The 25,333-nt window shown below is 34.9% G+C and overlaps 1 protein-coding gene across 1 annotated transcript; it reads left to right on the top strand.

Moving 5' to 3' along the window:
* Positions 1–476: 476 nt before the first annotated feature.
* Positions 477–24,945, top strand: LOC111036009 (myb-like protein I). Its single transcript, XM_022317873.1, has 4 exons — positions 477–1,382; positions 20,335–20,525; positions 21,657–21,918; positions 23,314–24,945. The coding sequence occupies exons 1-4, from the start codon at positions 755–757 to the stop codon at positions 23,970–23,972; spliced, it is 1,740 nt and encodes a 579-aa protein (XP_022173565.1). The 5' UTR covers positions 477–754; the 3' UTR covers positions 23,973–24,945.
* Positions 24,946–25,333: the final 388 nt, after the last annotated feature.

Raw genomic sequence — 25,333 nt, 5'->3', positions numbered from 1 at the left:
TTATTACACTATATAATAATAACAATATTATTATCGGCATCATCATCGTCGTCGTCGTCGCGGTCCCTTTGACGGCGGCGGCGGCGTGGTGCTATACATCGGGTAATAACCGACGCGTCGGCGGCCGCCCCGGCGTCCCGGGCGGCGGCGGTGGGCGTGTCTATCGGAGGCCACTCGAGGCGTGTGTGCGTCCGGAGCGAACGAATCAATGAACGGCGGCGTCGGTTGCCGCGTCGGCGGTGGGGGAACCGCTCGCCATCATTACCCGGCAATTTAGTCTGCGCGCACACACACACACACACACACACGCACGCACACGCGCACACACACGCGCGCGCGCGCTTGTAGCATTACGGGACATGGGGTTCGCGGTGCCCGTGGCGTCCGTCTGCGGCGGCGGCGGCGGCCGCGGTGGTGCGCGCGTGTATTGGGGCGGGGCGGGCCGGCGCGGAGGCACCGAAAAATAGGTGTTAACTATATTTAATAGCCGCGCCGATGCCGTACCGTGCGCTCGTCTGCAGTCGCGCCGCGCTTCGTCACAACCGTCCGGTCGCCGTCGCCGCGTAGTAGTCGTCGTCTGCCCAGTGTCGCCGTTGCCGTCGTATTCGTGTTCGTCGTCTCCGCGTCCGTGCGACTCTGCAGTGATTTTTATAATATTAGACATTTTACCATACACCGCCGTTACCGCCGTTTCGCGGTCCTTTGTTTCGTTGTTATTCTCGTACAAGTGTTATACAATCGTATTACCCGCGCAATGATGGTGTTGGACTCGGGACAAGCGTCCCCGTCGTTACGGCTGTACGCCGCGGCAGCCGCGGCCGCGGCCAACAGTTACGGAGGTGCGGCCGGCGCGACGTCCGGAGGCGCTGGCCAACAGGCCGGTGGCGGTACAGGAGGCGTCCAGATGCCGCCGCATCCTCTGTTCCCGCACTTTGCTGCCCGTTTCCCGCACGGCATGGCGTCCGCGGCCAGTTTCGCGGCCGCCGGCCTCTCGCCGTTCCTCCAGCAGCACCACGTCGAGCACGCGGCCGCTCAGCGATACGCGATCGCTGCAGCCGCGGCCGCGGCCGCAGCAAGGAACAACACTGTCGCCGGCCACGTTATGTCCGCGGCAGTGCATCAACACCAGCAACAGCAACAGCAACAACAACACCACCAACACCTCCACCACCGGCCCAACTCGGAACCCGCGGGCAAGAAACGGCCGCACCACCAGCAACAGCAGCAACAGCAGCAGCAGCAGCAGCACCAATTACTGCTGCAACAGCAACAGCAGCAGCAGCAACAACAACAGCTTCAGCAGCAGCAACAGCACAGGATTATTAATATGTCGGGAAATCATAGTGATGACAGTGCCTCCGAAAACGGATCGCCCAAGAAAGGTTAGTTGTTTTATATAATTAATTATTATCATTACGTATTATAATCATTATAGGTGTAATATTAGGTATATACTTGCAACAAGCACAAAAAAACCAAAAAAATTGTTGTAGGGAGGTACCTATATAATACCAGCTATGTCCTATACTATATAATTTGTAAAGAAGCATTTCTACCGAGCCCATTCCTCAATGGTTCACCAATTTTGTATCATTGGTGTGCGTATATCATACGTATACCTATAGTTTTAAATAGATGTTTTGATAACACTTGACCAATTGTACAATTATAATAAACCGAGTAACCGATAGATAAATACTCCAGTAGAGAATCGGTATAAAATTGAAAACAAAAATATGTACCTATACGTATATTGGATTTATTTATATCAGGATGGTTATAACTTAACTTTAAGCTGCGAATCGCACGTACGAAGCAATATTATATGACGGCAGGGTAGGTACCTGAATTTATTAGGTTTAATGGATTCGATTATTATTTGATGAGTGTAATACCTATAAAATATGTCTTATGATATTTATGATTTAATATTTATTAAAAACATATCATTATTAAATTAGAACTATTCTAATAATGTTTACAAATCTTAAAAATCAATTGGAATTCCAGTAATTTAAATAAATTATTAGCGTGTAAAATTGAAAATATAATAGCTAGCTATTATAATATGCCTATATCCTCACGAAAAATGCTTTAATTCAACCCGTTCGCGTGATTATTAACACAAAACGATATTACATAATAATATGCACATCGATTTAAATAGCAAGTAACCCTAGTAACAGTATAGAACTAGATGAGCAATTATCCCTGTATGAAATTGATAATGAATAACTTGTAAGTTCGTATATAATAGACATAATTGCAGTCACACCTTTAGGTTTATTTTAAGAGCATTCCAATTTCATGAGGAAATATCTAGGTACCTATGTAATACTCGTACATATAGTCAACCCTATTATTTCAAAACGCACAGTCAAATATAAATGAAAATAAACTCATTATATTTTACACGAATCAGAATGAGGTACTTACTTCAATTTCAGGAGATACCTACATGGAAGCGCATTTACTATACAGAATGTATTGAATTGAATTTTAATAGTTTTATGATTTTGAATGAGTACCTACTTACACACATATAGTATACTTAAATCTGAATCGCATGGTACTTAGTTATGAGGGAGGACTTATACTGCAGTTGCTTCTTTTTTGTGATATATAAGTTCTGAAGCTACGGGTGCATTGATATCGGGAAAACTTTTAAGGTTTTAATATATTATATGTTATCTATATATACATATTTTTTTGATGTTCTAAACAAAAATCTAATGGTATAATGTACTATTATATAGTTGGTTGGCATTAATAGTTGATTTATACAGGGTTCTTATGTACCTATATAATATACATATATAAAGCAATATAGATAGGTTTATATATTTTACCGATATAACATTATATATGTTCGAATTCGATTAGGTACCTATACACTTATCTATGTATATTATGTATATGAGTCTTTTTTTTTTTAAAAAAAAGCACAATTTTTATGTACAATTATAACGATAAATACGAAAATCGCGTGACGATAAATATCCGAAAATAAAAAGGGGCAGTTATATAAGTGTGCATCATGTGATCGTTTATACTATTATGTGGAGGTACCTATATCATTTGACCGTGGGAACCCTACACGACCGGAAGGGTGCTCCCTTGTAAGACAGGTGTGCAAAATATAGGTAGGTAGTTATGTCCAAATCCTGCAATTTTAAATACTCATAGATTTGTTTTAACACTGTTATTATATAGGTAGGTACATCGTTTAGTGCGAAGGTTAAAGTCTGCCAAATAATTGTTGATTTACTATCTACCATGTATATATACATAATAAATAGCCCCATGTACCTAGGTATACATCAGTATACATATACCTATATATTTTATTTTATTAATGGTTATCTTGACAATTTAATCTTCATAAAATCACCACAATAATATATCTGCAGTAATTAATATAAGTACATATTTTTTTGTGTAAACATTCGATATTTGGTTTTTTTATATATGGGATAAAATGCTTAAATAACAAACAAAAATATTTATCAAGTTCTGTTACATGAAATTTAATTTTAATAATATCAACATTATTATTCATATAATCATTTTTTTTTTTTAGTAAAATCTGTTACTTAATTTCGTTGCAAATGTGATCATTACAACCTTGTTATAATTATATACATATATAGGTACCTATGCGACAAAGTTATTCATAAATTTGTATCTATAATTACTATAGGTATAACCTACTTAAATTTTAATCATCGCCAAATAATAATTATGATAAAATTAAAATATTAACATACTTATATCGTTTAAAAAATAATTATAAATTTAAAAACTATATTCTATGTTATAAATTATATACATTTTTTTTTTTGATGTTTTGGGAGCATAGGTATTTATTTTTGTAAAATTATCTACAAAAATGTAGGTACATTTTGTTATGAATTGCACAAAATATTTTCACTTAGGTACAAAAGAAATACTATTTGATCTCTCTTTCCACGTATTTTAATAATCAAAAGTAGGCATAAAACAATAATAATAGTTATATAGTTCAAATCAGTGGAAATAAAAACAATCAAAACATTTCATTACAGTAATGATTATAGGTACTAAAATAATAAACCAAAATCATAATAAAATTAAAAAAGAAACTATTATGCCTTACAAATTCGACAACTCATAATTATTATTTTTTTTACGACTTATATATATGATCAAATAAGTTTATTATATCATTAATTTTAATATGATGTTATAATCAGTATATGTATAGGTATATATAGCGTGGTATAGCGGTGTAACCTTATTTACGTGATGCCTTATTATTATTTGTTTCATTCGAATATTTATCTTCCATTATAGCGGATTAAAAATTAACCAAATAACATTAATATTACCTTATCAATTAACTAACAAATAATACACGGATATGGCTATATAATTACTCAACTATAAATGTTAATATTGTTTTACTCTTGTTATATTTGGTAATTGACAATTAACTATCATAACCGTTCGCTATAATATAAACGAACGGTGAAATAATTAACAGATAAAAATGTTCAACTATACATAATATTATAATGTGAACCTTTGCTGTGTTATCGAACGTGTAATTTTTCCTTTTTTAATACCGTATGCATAGGTACCAAAATCAAATAAATATAATTAATATTTATTACATGCTATTATATGTGTATAGAAATTATATAAAGGAAATAATAATTTTCTACTTTAATAGCTATTATGTTATATTGTTATTGCTCTAAAATCTAAATTGATTTTAAACATTTCAGTTTTATCTTTTTTATGAGGTTCAATTAGAAAAAATTTGATTGTATATAGCAGTATTTACGGGTATATGTTTAATATCCTTATGTGTGTGTATAAGAAACTATAAGTCTGAACCAGTACGTTTTTATTGATTCATCAAATTACTATAATCTAAAAAAAAAAAAAATAATGTAAATCCTTCGTTTTTTTATTATATAATTTACACGGACCAATTGATTTCTAAATGTGTTTGCCTTGGATATAATATAGTCTCTGGAGGCTCATAATGATAGTATAACGCGCTCATTGTACATATATATAGGCAACGCTGCAATGGGCATTAATGTATTATATATACATATTATGTCTATGTATATATATATATATATATATATAGCCACGTCGTAGGTATTTATTATATTTATAGGTAGGTATACCGTAGGGTCTAGGGCACTATATATACATAAACACGAGTGCTCAAATCTATGCGTATAGGCCCAAAGAACACGATGGTCATCATATCATAGATATATAGGTATTATGTTAAACACTTACCAACTGCAGCGGTCGAGGGTAAATAACCTCTAATAAAATATATATGGCACAATTCATCCAGATCGGCGGATTAAACGCTACACGCGTATAATATATTATGATATGTACGCCGCTTGCACCTATATATGTAACCGGTCATTATACTATAATATTATATGCACACATAATATATATACTTATTATATATTAATAAAAAAAATAAAACCCCCTTTATATGTATATGATGTACACTTGCCTACATGTATTATATAGTTTAGTTAAACGTATATATATATATATACACATCTCGGGTTTACCTATATCATTATATACTTATATATATATATATATATATATACATAGAACTGCATAGTTTAATAGCTACATAGTACTGTATATTGTATGTGTACAATAACGTGTTGGGAGATTTAAGAGTTAATAATGTTAACCGTTTTTCGTGCGGCAGCTATTAAACACAATTATTATTATCGTTATGACGATATGCTATATAATACCCATTTTGCCCACGATTGTACACACCTATGATATATATATATATATATTGGCACTCATCCGTATGGTGTTAATCCTTAAAATAGGTGCACACACATTCGCGTGCGGTCAAGTGCGAAGCCAGGATTTTTAGGGGCGTTAAATGTAACAAGGGGGGTACATTTAAAATTGTAGTCGCACATCAATCTTCATATTTAGCAACGTAGAAATCAATATGAAATAGAACCATAATAGTTTATGACAACTGCATATTTCGTAGGCACCGGAATCATGTGGATGTGAACAGCGTACACACTATATTTTTCGATAAAAAAAAATATGGAGGGGGTGTTCGACGGTAATAACCCCCGTGATAACATATAGATTTCATGACGAGTAATAATTATATTTCATCGATTTATCTCTCAAATATATAGGTGATTATAACGCAGCAGTTGACTATATATATATCATTGCACATTGATGAATAAGGATCGTGCTTACCTTTTTATATATACCTATGTATACGGACTTTCACGAATATTCGAGACTAAATATTTACGAGTATAATATAAATGAAGGATAATTATGAGAACAGATATAATTATTATATAAAATTTAGCCCCCAAATTTTAACATTTACCTATATTAATAACCTTAACACTGCATTCGAGACTTTGCGAATATTAGGTAGGTACATATATTTCATCATATTATATATTACATTCTGCATAATGTACCTACTTTACTATGCCTCATATAGACATCGATATGTTTCTATATCCATGAATTATGCAAATTTCTTTATATTTGATTGAGTTTTGTTGATTTTTAATGAGTTATAATGGATCCTACTAGATTGCAAAATATTATCAATACATTGAAAAACACATGATGTAATTAGCGCACTAGTGATTTCAAATAATGGTTTATATTTAATCTGTAGAATTTAATTATATATTTATAAAGTATACTAATAATTTAACAAAATCGTGATACCAGGCTTATAATAATTATAATATATACGTATATATATTATATACTTAATTCAGTAATTTATGCTTATTTATAATTGTATACTGTTCTTTGAGTTATAATATTTTAATTACTAATTTTATCGAACCAATAGTTATTGATGGTTCTATATAGAATATTGTAAAATACAATAATACCTTTTTTCTCTTTTCGAACCGACAGCGTCTCGGGAACTATACTTTCGCAATAATACTTCCGCGACACCGCCACCACATGTAGAATAATAATACCTATATATCTACCTATAAGCTGACTTAATATTATTAAAAAAAAAAACCAAAAATTTTAATTAAATTAACGGTTAAACATCTCGGATAAAGTAAATGGGTATTATGATAACAATATGCATAACCAATTACCAAGAATAAAAACAGACTTGTTATTGGGTAAACGATTACGCATTTCTGTCGAACAATACAGTCAATGGTCATCGATAGATTTACGCATAACATATATTATAATTATTATGTTGTGCAAATTATGATCAGTACGACGGCCTATTGCGCGTTTCGTATAGTAACGCAAAAGGTTTTTTTCAAATCGTGTGTTCGTATTTACGATGATTGACATTGACGAGCGATAAAGCAATCGATCCGCATGCCAATTCGCGGTAAAAAAGCGGTCTGATCAAAGGTTTGAATTGATTTGAAAGAAATAAAAATCAATAGGCCAAACGATGGTCGAATAGAATAAAAATAATTATAATTATTATTATTAATTTATCATCTCGGTTTTTTGTTGTATAATATATTAAACACCAGATATTATGGCGGAAAACACGGTTTAACATTAACACATAGGTAAACATATTATTGAATAATAGTGTATACATATATTATGTGCACACGTTTCTTAGAAAACGTCGATGAAACGACGTTCATCGGGAGATTATAATATTATGATTAATGATGCCGATAATTGACGACCGTCTTGAGCGCACCCAAATTGATTAGAAATTAGCTGGAAACCGTCTAAAATAATAATAATATATAATCTGAATGTATACATTAATATTATTATACGTATAATATCACAATGTTTCGACCGAATATTGTTTTTGTGAATAATCGCCGCGGGTTTTCGCGCAGCATCGTTTTTAAACTCTCGTTATTTGCATGTGAAATCGAATATAATTTTTTAGCTTATCAAAAACCGTTCGTATCAGGACTGAAAAATAATTTTTTTTTTCAACAACAAAAATAATACTTATATAACAATATTAATTTATTAAATCATCGATGATTTGTACAATAACACGTTATTTGATAATATGTACTATCTATATGAAATCTTTGATACTGAGCAGCTGTGCGTTGCAACACCTCACTGTCGTGATATTATGGAATAATTATGTACAATAATATTCAAAAAGGCCGAAAACCATTGTACCACTTCGACGTACCTATACAATAGTTATCATATTAATAATAATTAGTAATATTTTTTTTTTTATCTCACGATTATCGATACATTTTGTTCGATGGTTGCACATTGATATTCGATTAACGTTGTCGAGGATGCAGCTCGCAGTTGGTACCTCGACACGGCTATATGAGTATTGAGTATCATAGGTATTAACCCGGTATAGAGTCGTCTACGGATGTGTGATCCTCGTGGTAGGCTTCCACGCGACGTCGAAGAAAATCTCGACGCACACACTGCACGCGCCTGATGGAACTCGAGAATTCCTGGCCGTTACGAATTTCGCTGTCGTCCATCCGGAGGTCATATTAGACCTAATATTTGATATAATCTCGTGCGCGTGCATATTATACACAAACGTGATAATATATATTTGTGTGTGTGTGTGTGTGTGTGTGTGTGTGACGTCGCTGGCACTGTCTTTTGTGTTTGCGCTCGAATCCAATTGAAAATCTGTGCGTCGTGCGTGAGTGTGTGTGTGTGTGCGTATGTCATATTTTCTTAACGAGAAAAATCGTCTCTCGAGGAGAGCAGCCGCCGCAGTTAATATAATATTATGATGATGTCGGCGACACGTCTACTCGAGCGCGGTTATTACGGGTTAAGTATTTCGAATTATGAACCAATACAATGGTACTATCGCCATACCGACTCGGCGGTCACGTAAAGCTGATATTTCAATTCATTTGTGACCACACCAGTGTGTGTGTGTGTGTGTGTGTGTGTGTGTGTGTGTGTGTGTGTGTGTGTGTGTGTGTGTGCGTGCCCTTACCTACGCACAATACGTGGACAACACACGCGTGGCAGGCACGAGTCACGTTTCCGTTTCTATACATATTATATATGAATGACAGCAGCGATGTATGTGTAATAATAATAATTATTGTTATAGTTATATGCACATGCGTATAGATACCTACACGTGCGGCGAAGGACTCGGCGGAAAGACATATAATACTGTGTATAGGGGAGCGGGTACGAAGGAGCGGAGGATTTGAGCAATAATTTCGATCGTATAATATTCAATTATACATAAATAATGATATGATTCCATACGACAAGTGTGACGACATTGAAAGGCGATCGCTGCGTTTCGTTTTCAATCGAATTTATAAAATTCTTCACGAGTTGTACGATATCAGTATATAGTATGCACATAGCAAGCAGCCCGTATAGAGGTTTAATTAATCTGTGTAGCCATTGGGTCTAGGTGTAAGACTCTGCGTACACCGACGACTAAAACATATTATATTGGGTACGTTTTTTTTACGGATCACTTAAATAACGAAAATCGATAACATTTATCGAGTTACGCTGTCGGTACAACAATCAGCATTCGACTGAAAACGAGAGATAAAAAAGAATATAATATACTTTATACATATCATTATGTACAGGCGAGCTACCATATCAACAAACGATTGTGAATTGTATACATGTATAACACGAGTATATTGTAGTATGTTAATATTCACTTAGGTCTCGATGGGCCGACGACCATCGAAATGGACCTACTGCCGCCTAGGTACACCCATTGAGGTATAAAATAATATACATTTTATGCGCCGAAATAAATACAAAAATCCGATAAGACGAATCCCTATATAATAGGCGTATAATTTATTGTACATGATAATATATGTATACTATAGATCCCGACGGAGATGGAGTTTTGGACGGTTAGTGCGTTTCGTCGAAGACGTCCTGTTATTTGGGCGGATTTTCGTTTTCGGAATATTATGATATTGTTATCCCGGCGATCACGAAAAAAAAAAAAAAAAAAAATTGAAGGAGGAGCACAAAACCGAGATGACGAGCTCTCGTATCGGCATAGTCGGGGCAAACGCAGCTCCATCGTCCATATATACCGCACTTACATAGGTTTGGTAACCTATAAGTACAACGCTCAAGTATATATATCATATTATTATAACATAAAATCATCGTGAATGATCGCTGGACGATTTATGCTCCGGGCGCGTTTCTCTCCGGCCAAATTGGGTGCGCATAGGACACGCTGCAGCGGCGTTATTCAATTTCGTTTCGGGTTTTTTTTCCTTCTTCCGTGGGTACCTATATATATATATATACTCTACCTGCACCCTGCACCGTCGCTGCATTTATAATAATAATATCATGTCTGTATATAAATAACGCGGTAATAACATCGTCAGAAATGGACTGTGTATATAGCTCTGGTATATTATATACATACGGGTGCGAGAGGCGAAAAACGTCCGCCTTCAAACGGCCCGTCATTGAAAGTAATAATTACACAGTCTAGTGTTTCACGGGTTATTTTATTAAACCGTTGCGTTATATTACAATATTATATTGTCCATTATTATGGCCACGAGACCTAACGCGGTTGAATGCAAACGCACGAGGTTCATTATTATATTTCGAAGTACCTATATATATTCGTTTTTTTCCCCGTTCCTGCGTTTGAAAACGCATTTCACATCGGATAAAACAATTATCACACCGAGTCATGAACGGTTTTTTTTATCATCTATTATAATAAGATGTTTGTCCAAATATTACTAACTAGTTTAACCTGTTGGATTAAATTTTTCGTTATAAAATATTTACTTTATCGAGCATACCTATTATACCTATAGATTTAATATAGGACCGAACCTACCTACCGTCAAACGTTTTGTATGGTCTTGCATTTTACTAATCACTCGGACATTAAGAAATAAAATATATAAGGTATATACAAACCTATATATACTAAGTGAATTTTTAATAATAAAAACTTTTTTCGAAATGTATTAATGTTTTTGATAATATTTATTTTACGCACAAATTCATTTTCACTTGAAGTCGCATTATACAAAACAATATTTTATATCATCCAAACCGTTTTTAGGTTTTAATTTTGTAACAATGCAGTCATAGAGTCAGTGCGGTACTTTTACAATTTTATATAACCATATATACTTTTCAAAGATTCAAAGAATACATTTAAAATAGAACTCACCTACGTTTATAATAATTCATTAAACACTTAAAACCATAAGTCTTAAAAACTCTATTATCATTGAGTACCTAAATATATTACAATAAACCCAATGCTATTGTTTATTTTACCTATATTATACTCTTATAGTTTTATAGAACTACATTGTACACAAACTTTAGTTTGAACATCAGCTTAAATACAACTTTTTTTTCGTTTGTTCAAACTTTAAATGCTCACTGCTATGGTTTTTGAAAGAAATTCATCAAACTGAAAGGTTATTATTCTTTAAGACAGTTAACATTTAATAAATCAAAAGTATTGTAACTAAATTTCTGAAAATAGTTGTCTAATGGGCAATCATGATTTTTTCGTAATAAATAGAGCGTTGTAAAAAAAAAATTAAATAAAAACTTTTTTAAACTAATTTAAAAAAACTAATTAAACATGAATTGTAGCTGGTGTTAATACTGTTTGTGTAAAATGTTTTTCTATAAGTGTTATTTTGTTAAAATGTGATACAGTTTGTACGACTTGGATTTTACTTGTTTTAAATTTGAACAGATAATAATATGTATCATAAACGTTGGCGAGTGTTTCAAATGTATAAAGGTACTCTGAATGTTTGAAAAGTTTATATACCTAATTACAATTTTAAACGTACCAGTTTGAACATGTAATATAACTGTAGTTACAAAATTAAATTAACACTATGACTTTTCACTTATGTGAAGGTATCTATGACGTTAAAATGTTTACTATTTCATAAATGTGGGTAGGTCTTCTAAATAATGCCCAACTACCTACTACCTACATGATAATTATTGTTCGAAAACAAAATATTTTTATACCCCATGTGGATAATTTTGTTTTATCGAGGTAAATGTTACAGTTCATTCTCGTTAATTATGTACTTACAATTTTATCGTAGTCAACATCTTTCAATAGCTATGACGCTTTTTTCGAATAAATACGATAAATTTATCATTTTTGGAACGTGTTGTTGATGGATATCGGATTTTTATTTTATAATGATGTAATTTACCAGATGTTTTTCCAAGACGACCAAGATAATAACATAAGAGTTTTGTAAACCGCAAGAATAATGTAATATTATACTTACATAATCATTCGAAAACCGCGCAGAAAACCTGCATATTTGAAAAATATTATAAACGCTATCAGCACGCCGCCGTCCGTCCGAATTCCGGTGACCCATTAGGAAATTGAAAACTCGCTGCTAATTAGTCGCAATTAGATTAAGCCAGGCAGTAAAGAAACGGCTTTTATTTTATTTTATCTGCGGCAACTTTCATCAGAAGAAGTTCGTAGAACGGAGATCAAAGGTCGCAAAGTGTACGCCCGAGTTTGAATACATGTAGGCTATTTAGCTTGTATTATTATTTTTTTTTTAATAAGAAACAAACACACCTTTATTAAATAATTTTTTTCTTTGTGTTTACCAGCTGATCGGTTCGTTTCAATTAAAACATAAGTATATTAATTATATCATAGCATTATACACAGAGATTATTATAATAATAATAATATATACTTATATACCTCTATACACGCAGCTTATCGATTTTGCGGTGGCGCGGTACAGTACCTGCATTACATATTATAATATACATAGGTGTATTTATATTATTGAAGCTGGCCTAATTGATTAACATGTAATTAAATAACGAAAATATTTATCAATACAAAGGTTATTCGATTCGTGTTTTATAATAATTTTCAAACGCAATAATAATAACGCTAATAATAATTAATAACAAAACACGATTCGATAAATTAACCGTGTGTCGGTATTTTTAAATGATTGCTACTCCTTATTATGGTGCAATATAGATACCGGACAGAGTCTCGGGTAGACTTAGAATTGGATCAAAAAGTTTTTGATGTAATACGTACTGTATAATGCTATTTTACAATATGGTTTTATGATCGCCCATTGTGATCGAAATCGTTTAAAGTTTTGTCCGATTGGACTCGACCCCCGTGGCCCTCACAAATCTATATATCCGTATAATATAATATAATAATATCTATTACACGCTTTGTTTACGATGTAGTTACAATTTTAAAATTAATTATACATCTTGTGCACTTTATATAGATACACATTACACATATAATATATTATATGCTCACTATACACAAGTTTGTCGCGGTATATATGTACTTAGTATTTGATTTCATTATTTCGATTACAGCCCTAAGGGACTCACAGGTCACAATTAAAAAACTAACAATTTCATGGTACGTTTTCTCAAGACTTGTTATAATGATATACGTTCTGTATCATATAAATAATTGAATTATAATTCTGCAAACTGTTATTGTAACGGGTGAGCTGAATTGTTTTTTTTTTATATTATTTTAAGAATGATAGCTTGTAGGTATGTTATACTATTATAGATGCGATAACATATTCTCTACGGCTGTCTATGTACAGTAGTTTTGTATACGTTGATTAATTTCACAATATATTATCACCATAATCTATATATAATAATATAATACAGAATATTGTGTGTATACAGATATATTATAAAATTAATGAAAAATAAATATTTCAAACTCATTATATAATAATTAAGTAATTTAGTCTTATATTCGTTATTTATTAAATTATAATTATTCAAACCTTAATACGATATAACAATACGTACCTAGATGTATTGTGACCTAAACATTAATATTTTATGTAATAATCAAACATCATTTACTTAATAGATAAAAAAATATGATTTACTTTCCGCAGACACTGCCCGAAACGCATCTTAATTAAACATTGTTTATTCAAAACATTTATGATAACCTAGTTAGGGCCTAATTTGCTTTTTGGGATATAGGTTGTAACACGGACCAGGGCAAACAATGTTTGAATTCAAACTGCATTATAGAAATAAAAGCTATACTAAATAAAACATGCGGAAACAGACAGCAATTTAAGATATCTTATTACAATTATAATAATATGATTCGAATTATTTATGATATAATGTGATTTCGAGGGGCACTATTATACAATCACTCGTTTAAATCAGGCAACATAGCTATGAAGTTACTATAATTTAATGACGTTTATTTCAAATATTGTTGTATACGCTAAATCCAATAACAGCACAGTCTTAAAGTACATCTTAAATATTGTACGAAACTAAAACGGCACGTTGTTTTTTAAATGCAATTTATAAAAGAATAATACAAATAGGAATGAAAATGTTAATAAATAAGACTACAGCATTTTGGTGTATGCTATTTTCGACTTTTCGAAAAACAGCCGAACAGCTGTTCGGCGAAATTAAATTTTAAGTGTAAAATACATTTTAACCGATCACTGCGATACCTATATAATATAAACGTGTAGAAAGCGGTGGCAATTTTTTCCACCCTCTGTTGGTTATTACTAGTATAATATTAAGTTGTGTTTTGTAATTGGGTTGTAATCATAAAACTCTTCACCCTCCCCCCTTGCCTTGTTCCCGTCATGTCCGCCACTACTGCAGTACTGCACATACATATATATATATATACATCGTTATTAAAATGAATTAGGACTCGGTGGCGACGGCGGCGGCGGCGGTGGTTTGTTTACAGGAAATTACAATTCAAATCACGCTCCCTCTTCTCTGTCCCTCTTAACCCCGCCGTTCCGTCATCCCCGTGTATAATACTACCGATCGTTATATTAACATTGCTATATATTTTATACATAATATTATTTTCCATACCGATACACAAAGTGGACGGAGCTGGCGTAAGTCACAGGTGGCCGATGGGAGTCAATATATTGTATAGATACGCGTGTATATCCGTTGGTTAGATACCGTCGATACACTCAATTATTCGTGTTGTTATTATAATACGAAACGACGAAGACGTTGTCGTTAGGCATCTGGAACACATTTTTTTACGTAAAGTAAATAATGTACGCGTTCCGGCGGGGAGCTAACAATTATTATCTGTACAGCGACAAACGCGTAGAAATTAATCATATTTTTAAATTTTACTAAACGCCTCTATATAAATATATATATATTATAAGGGACGATTACCTGCGTGCCGCATATGCCTACCTATACGTGTATATAATATACTTACTTGACCATATGGCGACGGCGGAGACTTCCGTTAACGAAATAATTAACATTCAAAACAAGCATATAAAGGTACACGTCATAATATAGTCATTCTTCGAGAATCGAATTTAAAATAATATTACTATAATTTCAAGTATAAGACGGTATAAAAATCGAAACCCATTAATCGACATTATAGTACCTTTACGTCAAAAAAAAAAAAGCTTTCAATTAACTTTTCTTCGAATCAATATTCGCGTTCAATACGGTCTACCGTTGCCGCGAGCTTGTAGTAGAAAACTATATACAGACAATAATATATGATATGGGTATATTATTAAATGTTATATTGGTTTACTGAATTTCGACACATAGCTGATAATTTTAAATGTTTTAAATTTATCATTTGTCGTTTAATAAAATGTCCGTGACGGCGTTCAACCGGAGCTTGCTGCAGTAGAACCTAACCTAACGCACACCTATATAATATACGTACTAACTATAGCAACACTAACTACTGTTTTATTATTATTATTTTTAAAAGAGGCCATTATACAAAATATTATACCCGTTCAGAAAGTTTGTTTTCACGCAAAAACGCTTCGCACGGTTGCGTGCTTGTAACATTGCAGTAATTGTTATGCATTATATATCTTAGTAAAACACTTACAGTACCTAATAATAATATACGCGGGTATAATGTGTATTTAGTATTTACTGTATAATCTGTGGGCAATGCGTATTTTTATTTTGTTAGAATGTTTATTATACACATGTTAATTTTTATTCATAAATAAAACAGTGGAAATAGATTTGTCTGAATAAAAATGACACGTGAATTTTATCGACAATAAAATAAAAGATATTCGTGTTTAAATAATAATATCGCTACCGGTTTATGTACTTCGGGACAGTTATATTTTGGGAGTTTACAACAACCTGTTTCCTCTACATTATTGTATACCTACATAACTACAACGGGCGTACCCAATAAAAATAAAATAATGAAATATTGCACACACCCCCGTATCTAACGCCTAGAGTAAAATTATCGAACTAACCAATTTATTTCGAAAATTCACCATTTGCAATATGTACCCATATGAACGTGCCTCGATATTCTTCAATAATTATTCACTGGAGACGCGAAGATGTGTAATATTGTGTTTTATAAGAATTATTGAAATGTGGTTTTTTGTACATTTTTCACGAACAGTTTACTTTACGGATGAAAATGAAAAGCTCGTGTACCATATACGTTATAATATGTATAGTACTCGTGGCCGTTCGTGTTAATTTCTAAGGTAATTCCGCAGTGGATTTAGCATTTTGAGCACATAAAAGCCGATCTTCAGCGATGTAGGTATGTCGTCAAGGTTCACATTTAATTGGACTCGTGCAGTGTCATATAATATATATATATATACCCGTTTGCCATCGTCATCTATCAAATGAACTTTGTTTAATCAAAAACCTCCTCGGCGTAATGGAAGCCCGTGAACTAACTTTATCTATCCCCCGCCAGTGGCCCGTATACGTATAAATATATATATATATATATGTGTGTATATAAATGTTGGCAAAGTTGCCAAACATCGACGCTCGCGAAGGCTGTACGGAATCCGAAATTTATTACGAGCTCCAACTCGCAGAGAATATCGCACGACGTACCGGCCGGATGATAGCCAAGACGATCCGTTTAACGTGTAATAATGGCTGTGTTTTACCACAACGAAAACCGCTATGCACTTTACCCGGCACTGTGCGATGGTCTCGTTTAGGAAAAACTTTTGAACTTGTGCGCATGTGCGAATAGGTACCCAGGAACACGCAACGGTCATATATATCGTGTCAATATTTCTTTTTTTTTTTTTTAATAAATCCTTTACTGTAAATATAGGCGGTACTATAAAGCTATAATTGAAGCATATATAGGCAAGGCATAGTATTATAAAAGGTATAGGTAATAATTAATAACAAAATACGAAATCGTTTTAAAATGTTTAATACCGCAATATTATAAATATAGTAAAGGTGCAAAATATAGGTAACTGTTTAGCGTTTATATAATGTATGAACAATATATTGTGCCTATCGTATTATATACCGTCAAAACCCCAAACATAGTACCTATACACATATATATGGTACATATACAATTACCAAATTTCAAATTCTCCACACGTCGAGCCGATTGCGCACGTCTGACGAGGATGGCGCCTTATTATTATTGCCATCCTACCGACCTGTATATATATATATATAGTTGTACAGACCGTTCGCGGCGCTACGACTTCCCGCTAATATAATATAATAATATATATAGGTAACGATAGTTATGATACTCAGACGCGTTATTGTGCCGCCGTCGTCAGTATATAATAATAATAATAATAATATAATGTTATGTACACCACCTATGATAATAAAAATCCAACGTCCTAGATTTTTGTGTCGGCGCGCGGCCCGACGACGTGTGTTTCGCACATCGTGAAACCGTTTTTTTTTTTTTTTGTTTTTTTTTCCCTATCGGTCGCCTTCGGTCTTGTTTGTTGGGTTTTTTTTTTATCACCATTATTGTCGCCATTATTTCTATTACCATTGTCATAATATCGTCATTGTCGCCTACATATAACGCGTCTCACAACATAATAATAATAATAATAATAATAATAATAATAATAATGTATGTGTGTGTGTGTGTGTGTGTGTGTTATATATACACGACATCACTCGTTTTAGAGATGCCATTTCGGCGGCAGTGGAGAAAGGTTCGTCGGAGCGCCTATCGTGAGAGTCTCCGTCTCCGTCGTCGGCGGACGAGTTAATTCAATTTTAACGAATTGTTATCCGTTTGACACGGTCCACCCGAAACACGTCCCCCCGCGTCCCTCTCCTGTCGGGGAAAAAAAAAATAATAAATAAATATAATGTGACGTGTGACAGCTGCCTCGTACACCCATACTCATACACGTCGTCGTCGTCATTATTTGTTTCCACTTAAGACGAGACGTTTCATTGGTCAACTCGGTTGACTCAACTGAACAGTGTATGACGTATAACATGACGTATATACCTACTTGGTGAAGTATATACTCGGTCGGCACTTATATACACTCTACAACAGCATATATATGTTATGTTTGTAAAACAATTATATAGGTATATACGTATTTTCCCGATATCAATATTTTTCTTCTGCGCTGAAATACTTTGAATTTTTTTTCAATTCAAATATTTCAAATTTTTCACAACCGATTCACGCGTATATACAGCCATAAATAATTGCATTTTCTTGAACGATTTTATATTTTTATTCCGTACCAACTGTACCGCGTTCAAAATGTTATTAGGACTTTATGATTAGTGTTATTAGTATATATATATACTGTGTAAGAGCGGTAACACAAGTTTTTAAGTCAAGTATGTCAACGGACCAGTTTTCAATTACATTATTTGAGATTTATTCTGGAAGCGAAAATCGCCGCGTACGTGCTCGAGGCAGATTCAGCTGCGATTCATAAAAGTTAACGCAATTTCGCTGTCGCCATAATGGCGGTCTCTGCAACGTTATGGTAACCGGGGTAACATGAAAACAATTCGTTCGGTTATGGTTCGGTTATTATACAAATATTTTTTTCCTCTCCAGGACCCCTCTTGGACTAGCTGGCTCTCCGTTTTGGCGAAAATTAATTTTGCCCCACTCGCCGCCACCTCTCAGACCGCCAGAAAACTGCTTCCACGCTCCCGATTCTATTATCTAGTCTCGTCTTTATGTTTTTCCATATTCTCGTATGATTTACGACCGTCTGAAGTGCATGCACGCTGCGAGATAAAAATCCTCGTGGAAACGGTTTTCTCTCTTGTACAGGCCAATATTGCCATATGTCGCGGGGACATGATTTATGACGCGATTGCGAAATTGTTTTAACTCGATATGCGGTTTTCTTCCCCCGGGCTTGCATAATATAATATATATACTACACAGCACTGGTTCCCGTTGGTACTATTGATCAGCAAAGGGGGAAAATATAGATATATTATATATTAGTTTTTATCTACAGTTTTTCGGTTCGTAAACAATACGCCTGTTGTAAACTTATGTTTCAATTCGAGAACTTTGAAAGTGTGTTTTTAACGCCCTGCGGTGTATCAAACTTTTTACCCCGGCTCCGGAAAAGCCAATTTTCAACTTTTCGGTAATCGAAAATACAACCGTTCCCTTGTGGCGTAAATCTGTTTCCGAAATAGTTCAAATCACCCGGAATGTGAAAAAAATATTCTCTAATAATGTAAACCCCGAGGGTTTGAAGTATTATTTTAAAACACCTACAAACTATATTATATACTTGCGCAAGCTGCACATAAAATGTATAATACGCATAGGTTATAATATGTATAAATAATTGTCTCTAGAATTATATTATCGATATTTTTCAAAATGTATTCCTTACAATATGTGATTATATGACAATGTGCCATGAATAAATTTAATTGTCACCTGCATATAGGTACTATACATAGGTACAACCGATGAGCACATTTTTTGAGAAATCAGTATAGCGAATCGTAATATGATGGTTTTCATATCTACCGGACGGCGTCAGTACCTATACTTATACGTATAATTTGTAATTTTCAATCATCAAAAATAATATTCAATGTAAAATATGTATTCGACTGCCCATGCGAAACGTATCATGCATGAATTGTTAGTTATAAAATAGACAGAAATTTAACGAAATATAATAAATATATATAATTGTATGTAACATAAACATGAAACACCTATATATATACATATAGTGCATACCATACGCGTACCAAGTGACATGTATATGCGGATGTGAAAAATACCGCACCAATGCACCTTACATATAATTGCGAGTGTTGTAAAATGCACGACTATAGGCAATTTAAATGTGGCTACATTTAATTAAAAAAAACCCCCAGAGTTGAAAATATTTTTTATCATCAAGTTGTTCATTTATAAAAATATAAATGAATTTGTTTTTGAATTGTTTACTCTAACTTACGATAACGTTTATGTAGGCGGGGCTGACGGAGACAGCGCAGCGGGCAGTCCGGAAGACCTGGCCAACAAACGGCGAAGGTCCAGAACAAATTTCAACACGTGGCAGCTGGAAGAGCTGGAACGGGCTTTTTTGGCCAGCCACTACCCCGACGTGTTCATGAGGGAGGCTTTAGCCCTGCGGTTGGACCTCAAGGAGTCCAGAGTGGCTGTAAGTATATTATATTATATATTTATACGCCCGCGCAGAGTTATTGTACCCGGGCGAGGAATTCGCATTTTTTTTTTTATCTTTCGTATATAAGTTCCCTGGAGCATCCACCCTTTCTCGCTCAATATTTTGATTTAGAACCTCATTCCCGATGCTTGTTTCAGCCGGCTGGGGGTTGGTTTTTGTTAGCCGTTTTTTTTTTTTATCGCGAGGGGTGGAAAGCGCATATACAAACGGTTCCGTGTATGGTTAAATAATCTACGCCACCATGTTGCAGTCCGGAGCATACAGTCAGAACACGTCCCTGGGGTGTAATACGCTCTGGTTTCGGGACCGCGAATGCCGTAGGCGAGAAATAGACGATAAACTTTAGTGCGGGCGTATATACCTATATTTATGAACACACGCGTAGTGCCTATGCTTTCTTAAAATATCTATGTTTATCGAATTATTATGGAATTTAAAGGCGATTTGTTATGGGGCGCTTTTCATCAGTATACAATATTATACTGAATTGATAAGAAGAGCACTTGTCGGCCAATATATAAATCTACTATGATAGAATGGCATGGAATTTCTTGCTTTTATTATCTGAATTGTTGCCTGTATGTACCGACATAGGTACTGATTGGGTCCTAATCTGTTTTCTCACCATTTTGCAGTAGGGTCAATTATAATTGTTGGTTGTTTATTTATTTATTTTCATTCGTTCTATTTGTCCTCGGCTGCATCACTGAATAGTTCTTTATACTACATTTATTTATTAATGAAAAACGGGATTGGCCCAAAGTACAGTAGTCGGTATTTACAAATAATGACGAGTTCATTAGAAGTGAGTAGGAACTAGGTAACCAGATTACAAAAGAAATTAGGGGTGGGTGTTGGCTATAGGTGCATCAATCGGTAAATTGGATTATTGTGACTGTAATTGGTAGAGCGTTTGGGAATGTAAAATGGAGCAATGGAGTGGGTCGGCCGTGCAGGAAAGACACGAAAGTTTATCAGGGAATAAGGAGCAATGGCAGATAATATAATATACAACACACCTCACTGTTATATAGTATAACTGCAACAGCGCAAGAGCGTATATGTATACTTACCTATAAAAAAACAACGAATTTCCTTTCACAGGTATGGTTTCAAAACCGACGAGCGAAATGGCGGAAAAAGGAACACACCAAAAAGGGACCGGGTCGACCGGCGCACAACGCACATCCGGTGACTTGTTCCGGAGAGCCGATACCCGCGGACGAGTTACGGCGCAAGGAGCGCGAACGGCGGCAGAAAAAGTTGCTCAAGAGCTTGGAACGACAACAGAGGAAGTTGGCTGCCAAAGGGGTGCACGTTGACTTGGACACTCTGCGCAAGGAATGGGAGTCTCAGCAAGCCAACAGTAAGTGGTGTTTTCAGTATAAAATAAATTGCAATATATCCCGACCGCGATGTGTAGGCACAATAATGGGTAGGTACTATATATATATATATATATTATGGCCGACAGCGATTTCGCCGTATCCAATGTCTTGTAAGTAGTACGTTTTTAAACAGCCATTATATATTTTACACATAATTTTTCTTGTAATTAACGTTATGCAATCTGTAGACAATTATAACCCATACGCACAATATTTACTATGTCCGAAACATACGTATGGAGCCTATATGCGAGTACCTATACGCCGTATAATAGAATTTATTTCTTATACAGCAAATATATATCTCCTAAATATCATACATGTCGTTGTACAATGTAAGACATTTGGTCGTCCTGCATCGGCGTATAATTATTTTAATGCAGTATTTGAATCGATCGGATGAAAAAAAAAAAAAAAAAACAATTTGACCGTTTCGATGTCTGATACACACATCTTGAATTCTTCGAGTCGACAATATTATGCCGTCTACGAATACCGCACATTATATTCCGGTACAATATTATTATGTGTTTCGATACGGTTATTGGAAAATATGTTCTCATGGCACACGTATATGCCACTCTACGGCGGCGCGCGTAGTGCGTTACTCGTTCCAAACGAAAAACCAATCAAAACGACCTCGTTAAATGCTCTTTAAAAGTGTGCGCCATGCCCAGTATCCAATGGAATTGTCCGGTTCTATAGATGATATAAAATATAATAATATGTTATAATGACGTTGAGGCGAACCGAGGAACATATATCCAGCTCGAGTGTATTAGTTATGTTGTTCTATGCGCATAGAAATAGTTACGACCGTTTGCGTCGGTATATTATATTTGGTATGTTCGATTTTCTCTTATGTGTGTATAGGTACCTACCGTTGCTTGTATAGAACATAACGAAGTTAAAATCGAATATGTTAACACACAATTTTACATTGAAAAAATATACAAAAGATAGCAGATATATATATTTTCATTAAATCGAGTGTTTTTTTCAATCACGATTTGTGTTTGGAAAAATCGTCGTCTCACGATGATGTACAATAACACGGTAAATCTAATTGCGACGATTTTTCTTTTCCATCGAATTACTTTCTTATAGTTTACCCAACACTTACATCGTGACAGTTTGCTTGTATCGGACCAAGTACATAGTAATATTATGTTGTGTATAATATCATCATACAAATGGGAATCTCCGACATTAGATTTGTGGGGCAATCGCGTACCTATTAATGATATTATTATAAAGTGATATAAAAAAAAAAACCAAAAATCGTAATAATATGTGGTGGCGATGTAAGAATCGTAACGCATCAATAAGTGGAATTTGTAGTTTTAACGGTTGACATTTGTTTGTTCGTACAGACGCGGCCAAAAAACACGGTCACATGGATTGCGGAGTCGTCGGCGGTGGAATGGATGGAATCGGTGGATCGTCGAACGCCGGCATGGATCTGTCTTTCCACGACTCGTCGAGCTGTTGCAGCGGACAGACGAGCCGCGACGAGGAGATCGACGTGGTCGGCGAAGAGGACCACCTGCTGCACCATCACCACCAACACCAACACCACCACAGGATGTTGCACCACAGGCGGAGCGCCAGTACGACGTTCGACGACGACGACGACGATGACGATTTGGACGAGGACGAGGACGAGGGACTGCCGCCGTACGCGCGCGCCGCTGCGGCCGCGGCGGCGGCGGTGGCCGCAGTGGCCGCCGCTTGCCGGGGCAACGAGAGCTGTAGTTCGGACGAGGAATTCGGCGGCGGGCGCCTGTACAGGCGGCCACCGAACGCGGACGGGGATTCGTCGCCGCCGCCGCCGCTGCTGAACCTGACCACTTCGTCGACGGCCACCGCGGACAAGGCCCGTCGTCTGAACCCGTTCAGTATCGAATCCCTGTTGGCCGGCGGCAATCGGCCGTTCAGCATCACCGCCGCTCACGTCAACAACATCAACAACAACAACATCAACAACAACAATAACAACAACAACAACAACAACAACAACAACAAAGTGTGAACTCCCTACCACGTACCTCACACATTCCCACCGTCGGTTGGCATAAACGTGTTCGTCGTCATCGTCAAATCAACGCAGGTTCCTATAATAATGACGTAATAATATTATGGAATAATACAGTCGAGTCCCGATAACTCGAATCTCAAAGGCAATAAACATAATGTTTTGACTTGTATATTTTTCGAGTTACATACACCTCCCTAAAACACAACTTGAAAACCCCACAGGGGGCTAGTAAGAAATTCGAGTCATTGAGACTCGACTGTAAACGTTTTTAGATATTCAATTTTATCTCAGATCAATGACCTATCATATTACATAACAATTTATCCTTAAAATTACGTTTTTTTTCTCTTTAAATTATTTGATTTTTATCCTGGAGACTGCAGCAGCAGCTGTGTACATCGCATAACAAACTATATTATGTATAATAACACTCGGCTGCAGGCGAACAATAGATCGTCGTACATAAAATATAATGTGTATAATACATACGTTACCATGTTCAATTTTTGTTTATATGTTTTTATTATTTTCGAAAATTTTCATTCGAGTTTGAATCGTTCTTGTACTTCATATATTATTACGCCGTAGGTAGGTGTAATACTGTCGTATCGTACAAATAAGTGCCACGGAGATTCGACCCGACGACAGGTTCGCGATTTTTGTCAATCACTTTATTATTATTATTATTATTTGTTATACCTACAATAAATGATAAATCATTATATATTCGTGTACCACCTGCCTGCGATTTGATGACAGCGATCAGGGAACTCCGTCCGTAAGGTACCTGTATCGACGACGACGAAATGCGAAAATACGTTAGAACCCGTGTGGATTAATATCACACATTAAATTATGTTGTAATACGTCATATTTTTTATTTACTGTTCTCTGTACAGATCTATATTAACCCCCGTCCGTTATAAACAGCCCATTAGTAAGTATGACAAGAATCTAGTCAATAATATACATATATATATATATATATGTTGTAAGTTAACACATTGTATATATAATATGATAATAATTGTCGTATATATTATATTATTATTATTATTATTGTGAATTTGTAAGTAATGTTTAGTTAAGACACGTTTATGATAGCGATTATTACATTATTATATACACAGTCGACAAAAATATGTATACCCATGTAATTTTTTTTTTTTTTTTTGTTAACCATCGAACGTTGGCATATCTGTAAATTTAAACACGCGAGTGCAATAAGTGTATACATAATTATAATATATATCATTATACAGTTTATATTATACTATATAGTTTTGTGTACAAGTCCGAACAAACGTATTTTATGATATTGTATTATTATATTATGCTATTATATATAATATTAT

The sequence above is a fragment of the Myzus persicae genome, unplaced genomic scaffold (genome assembly GCF_001856785.1).
Source record: "Myzus persicae strain clone G006 unplaced genomic scaffold, MPER_G0061.0, whole genome shotgun sequence".
NCBI lineage: Eukaryota > Metazoa > Arthropoda > Insecta > Hemiptera > Aphididae > Myzus > Myzus persicae.
The sequence above is the reverse complement of the archived record's forward strand: the minus strand, read 5'-3'. Positions and strand labels throughout refer to the sequence as shown.

What these genes read in the sequence shown, in the direction of transcription:
- LOC111036009 (XM_022317873.1), top strand. Translation starts at nt 755, where the DNA reads ATGATGGTGTTGGACTCGGGACAAGCGTCCCCGTCGTTACGGCTGTAC. An exon ending in TCAAGGAGTCCAGAGTGGCT is followed by an intron (nt 20,526 to 21,656) that starts GTAAGTATATTA and finishes TTCCTTTCACAG; the next exon opens with GTATGGTTTCAAAACCGACG. An exon ending in GGAGTCTCAGCAAGCCAACA is followed by an intron (nt 21,919 to 23,313) that starts GTAAGTGGTGTT and finishes TTGTTCGTACAG; the next exon opens with ACGCGGCCAAAAAACACGGT.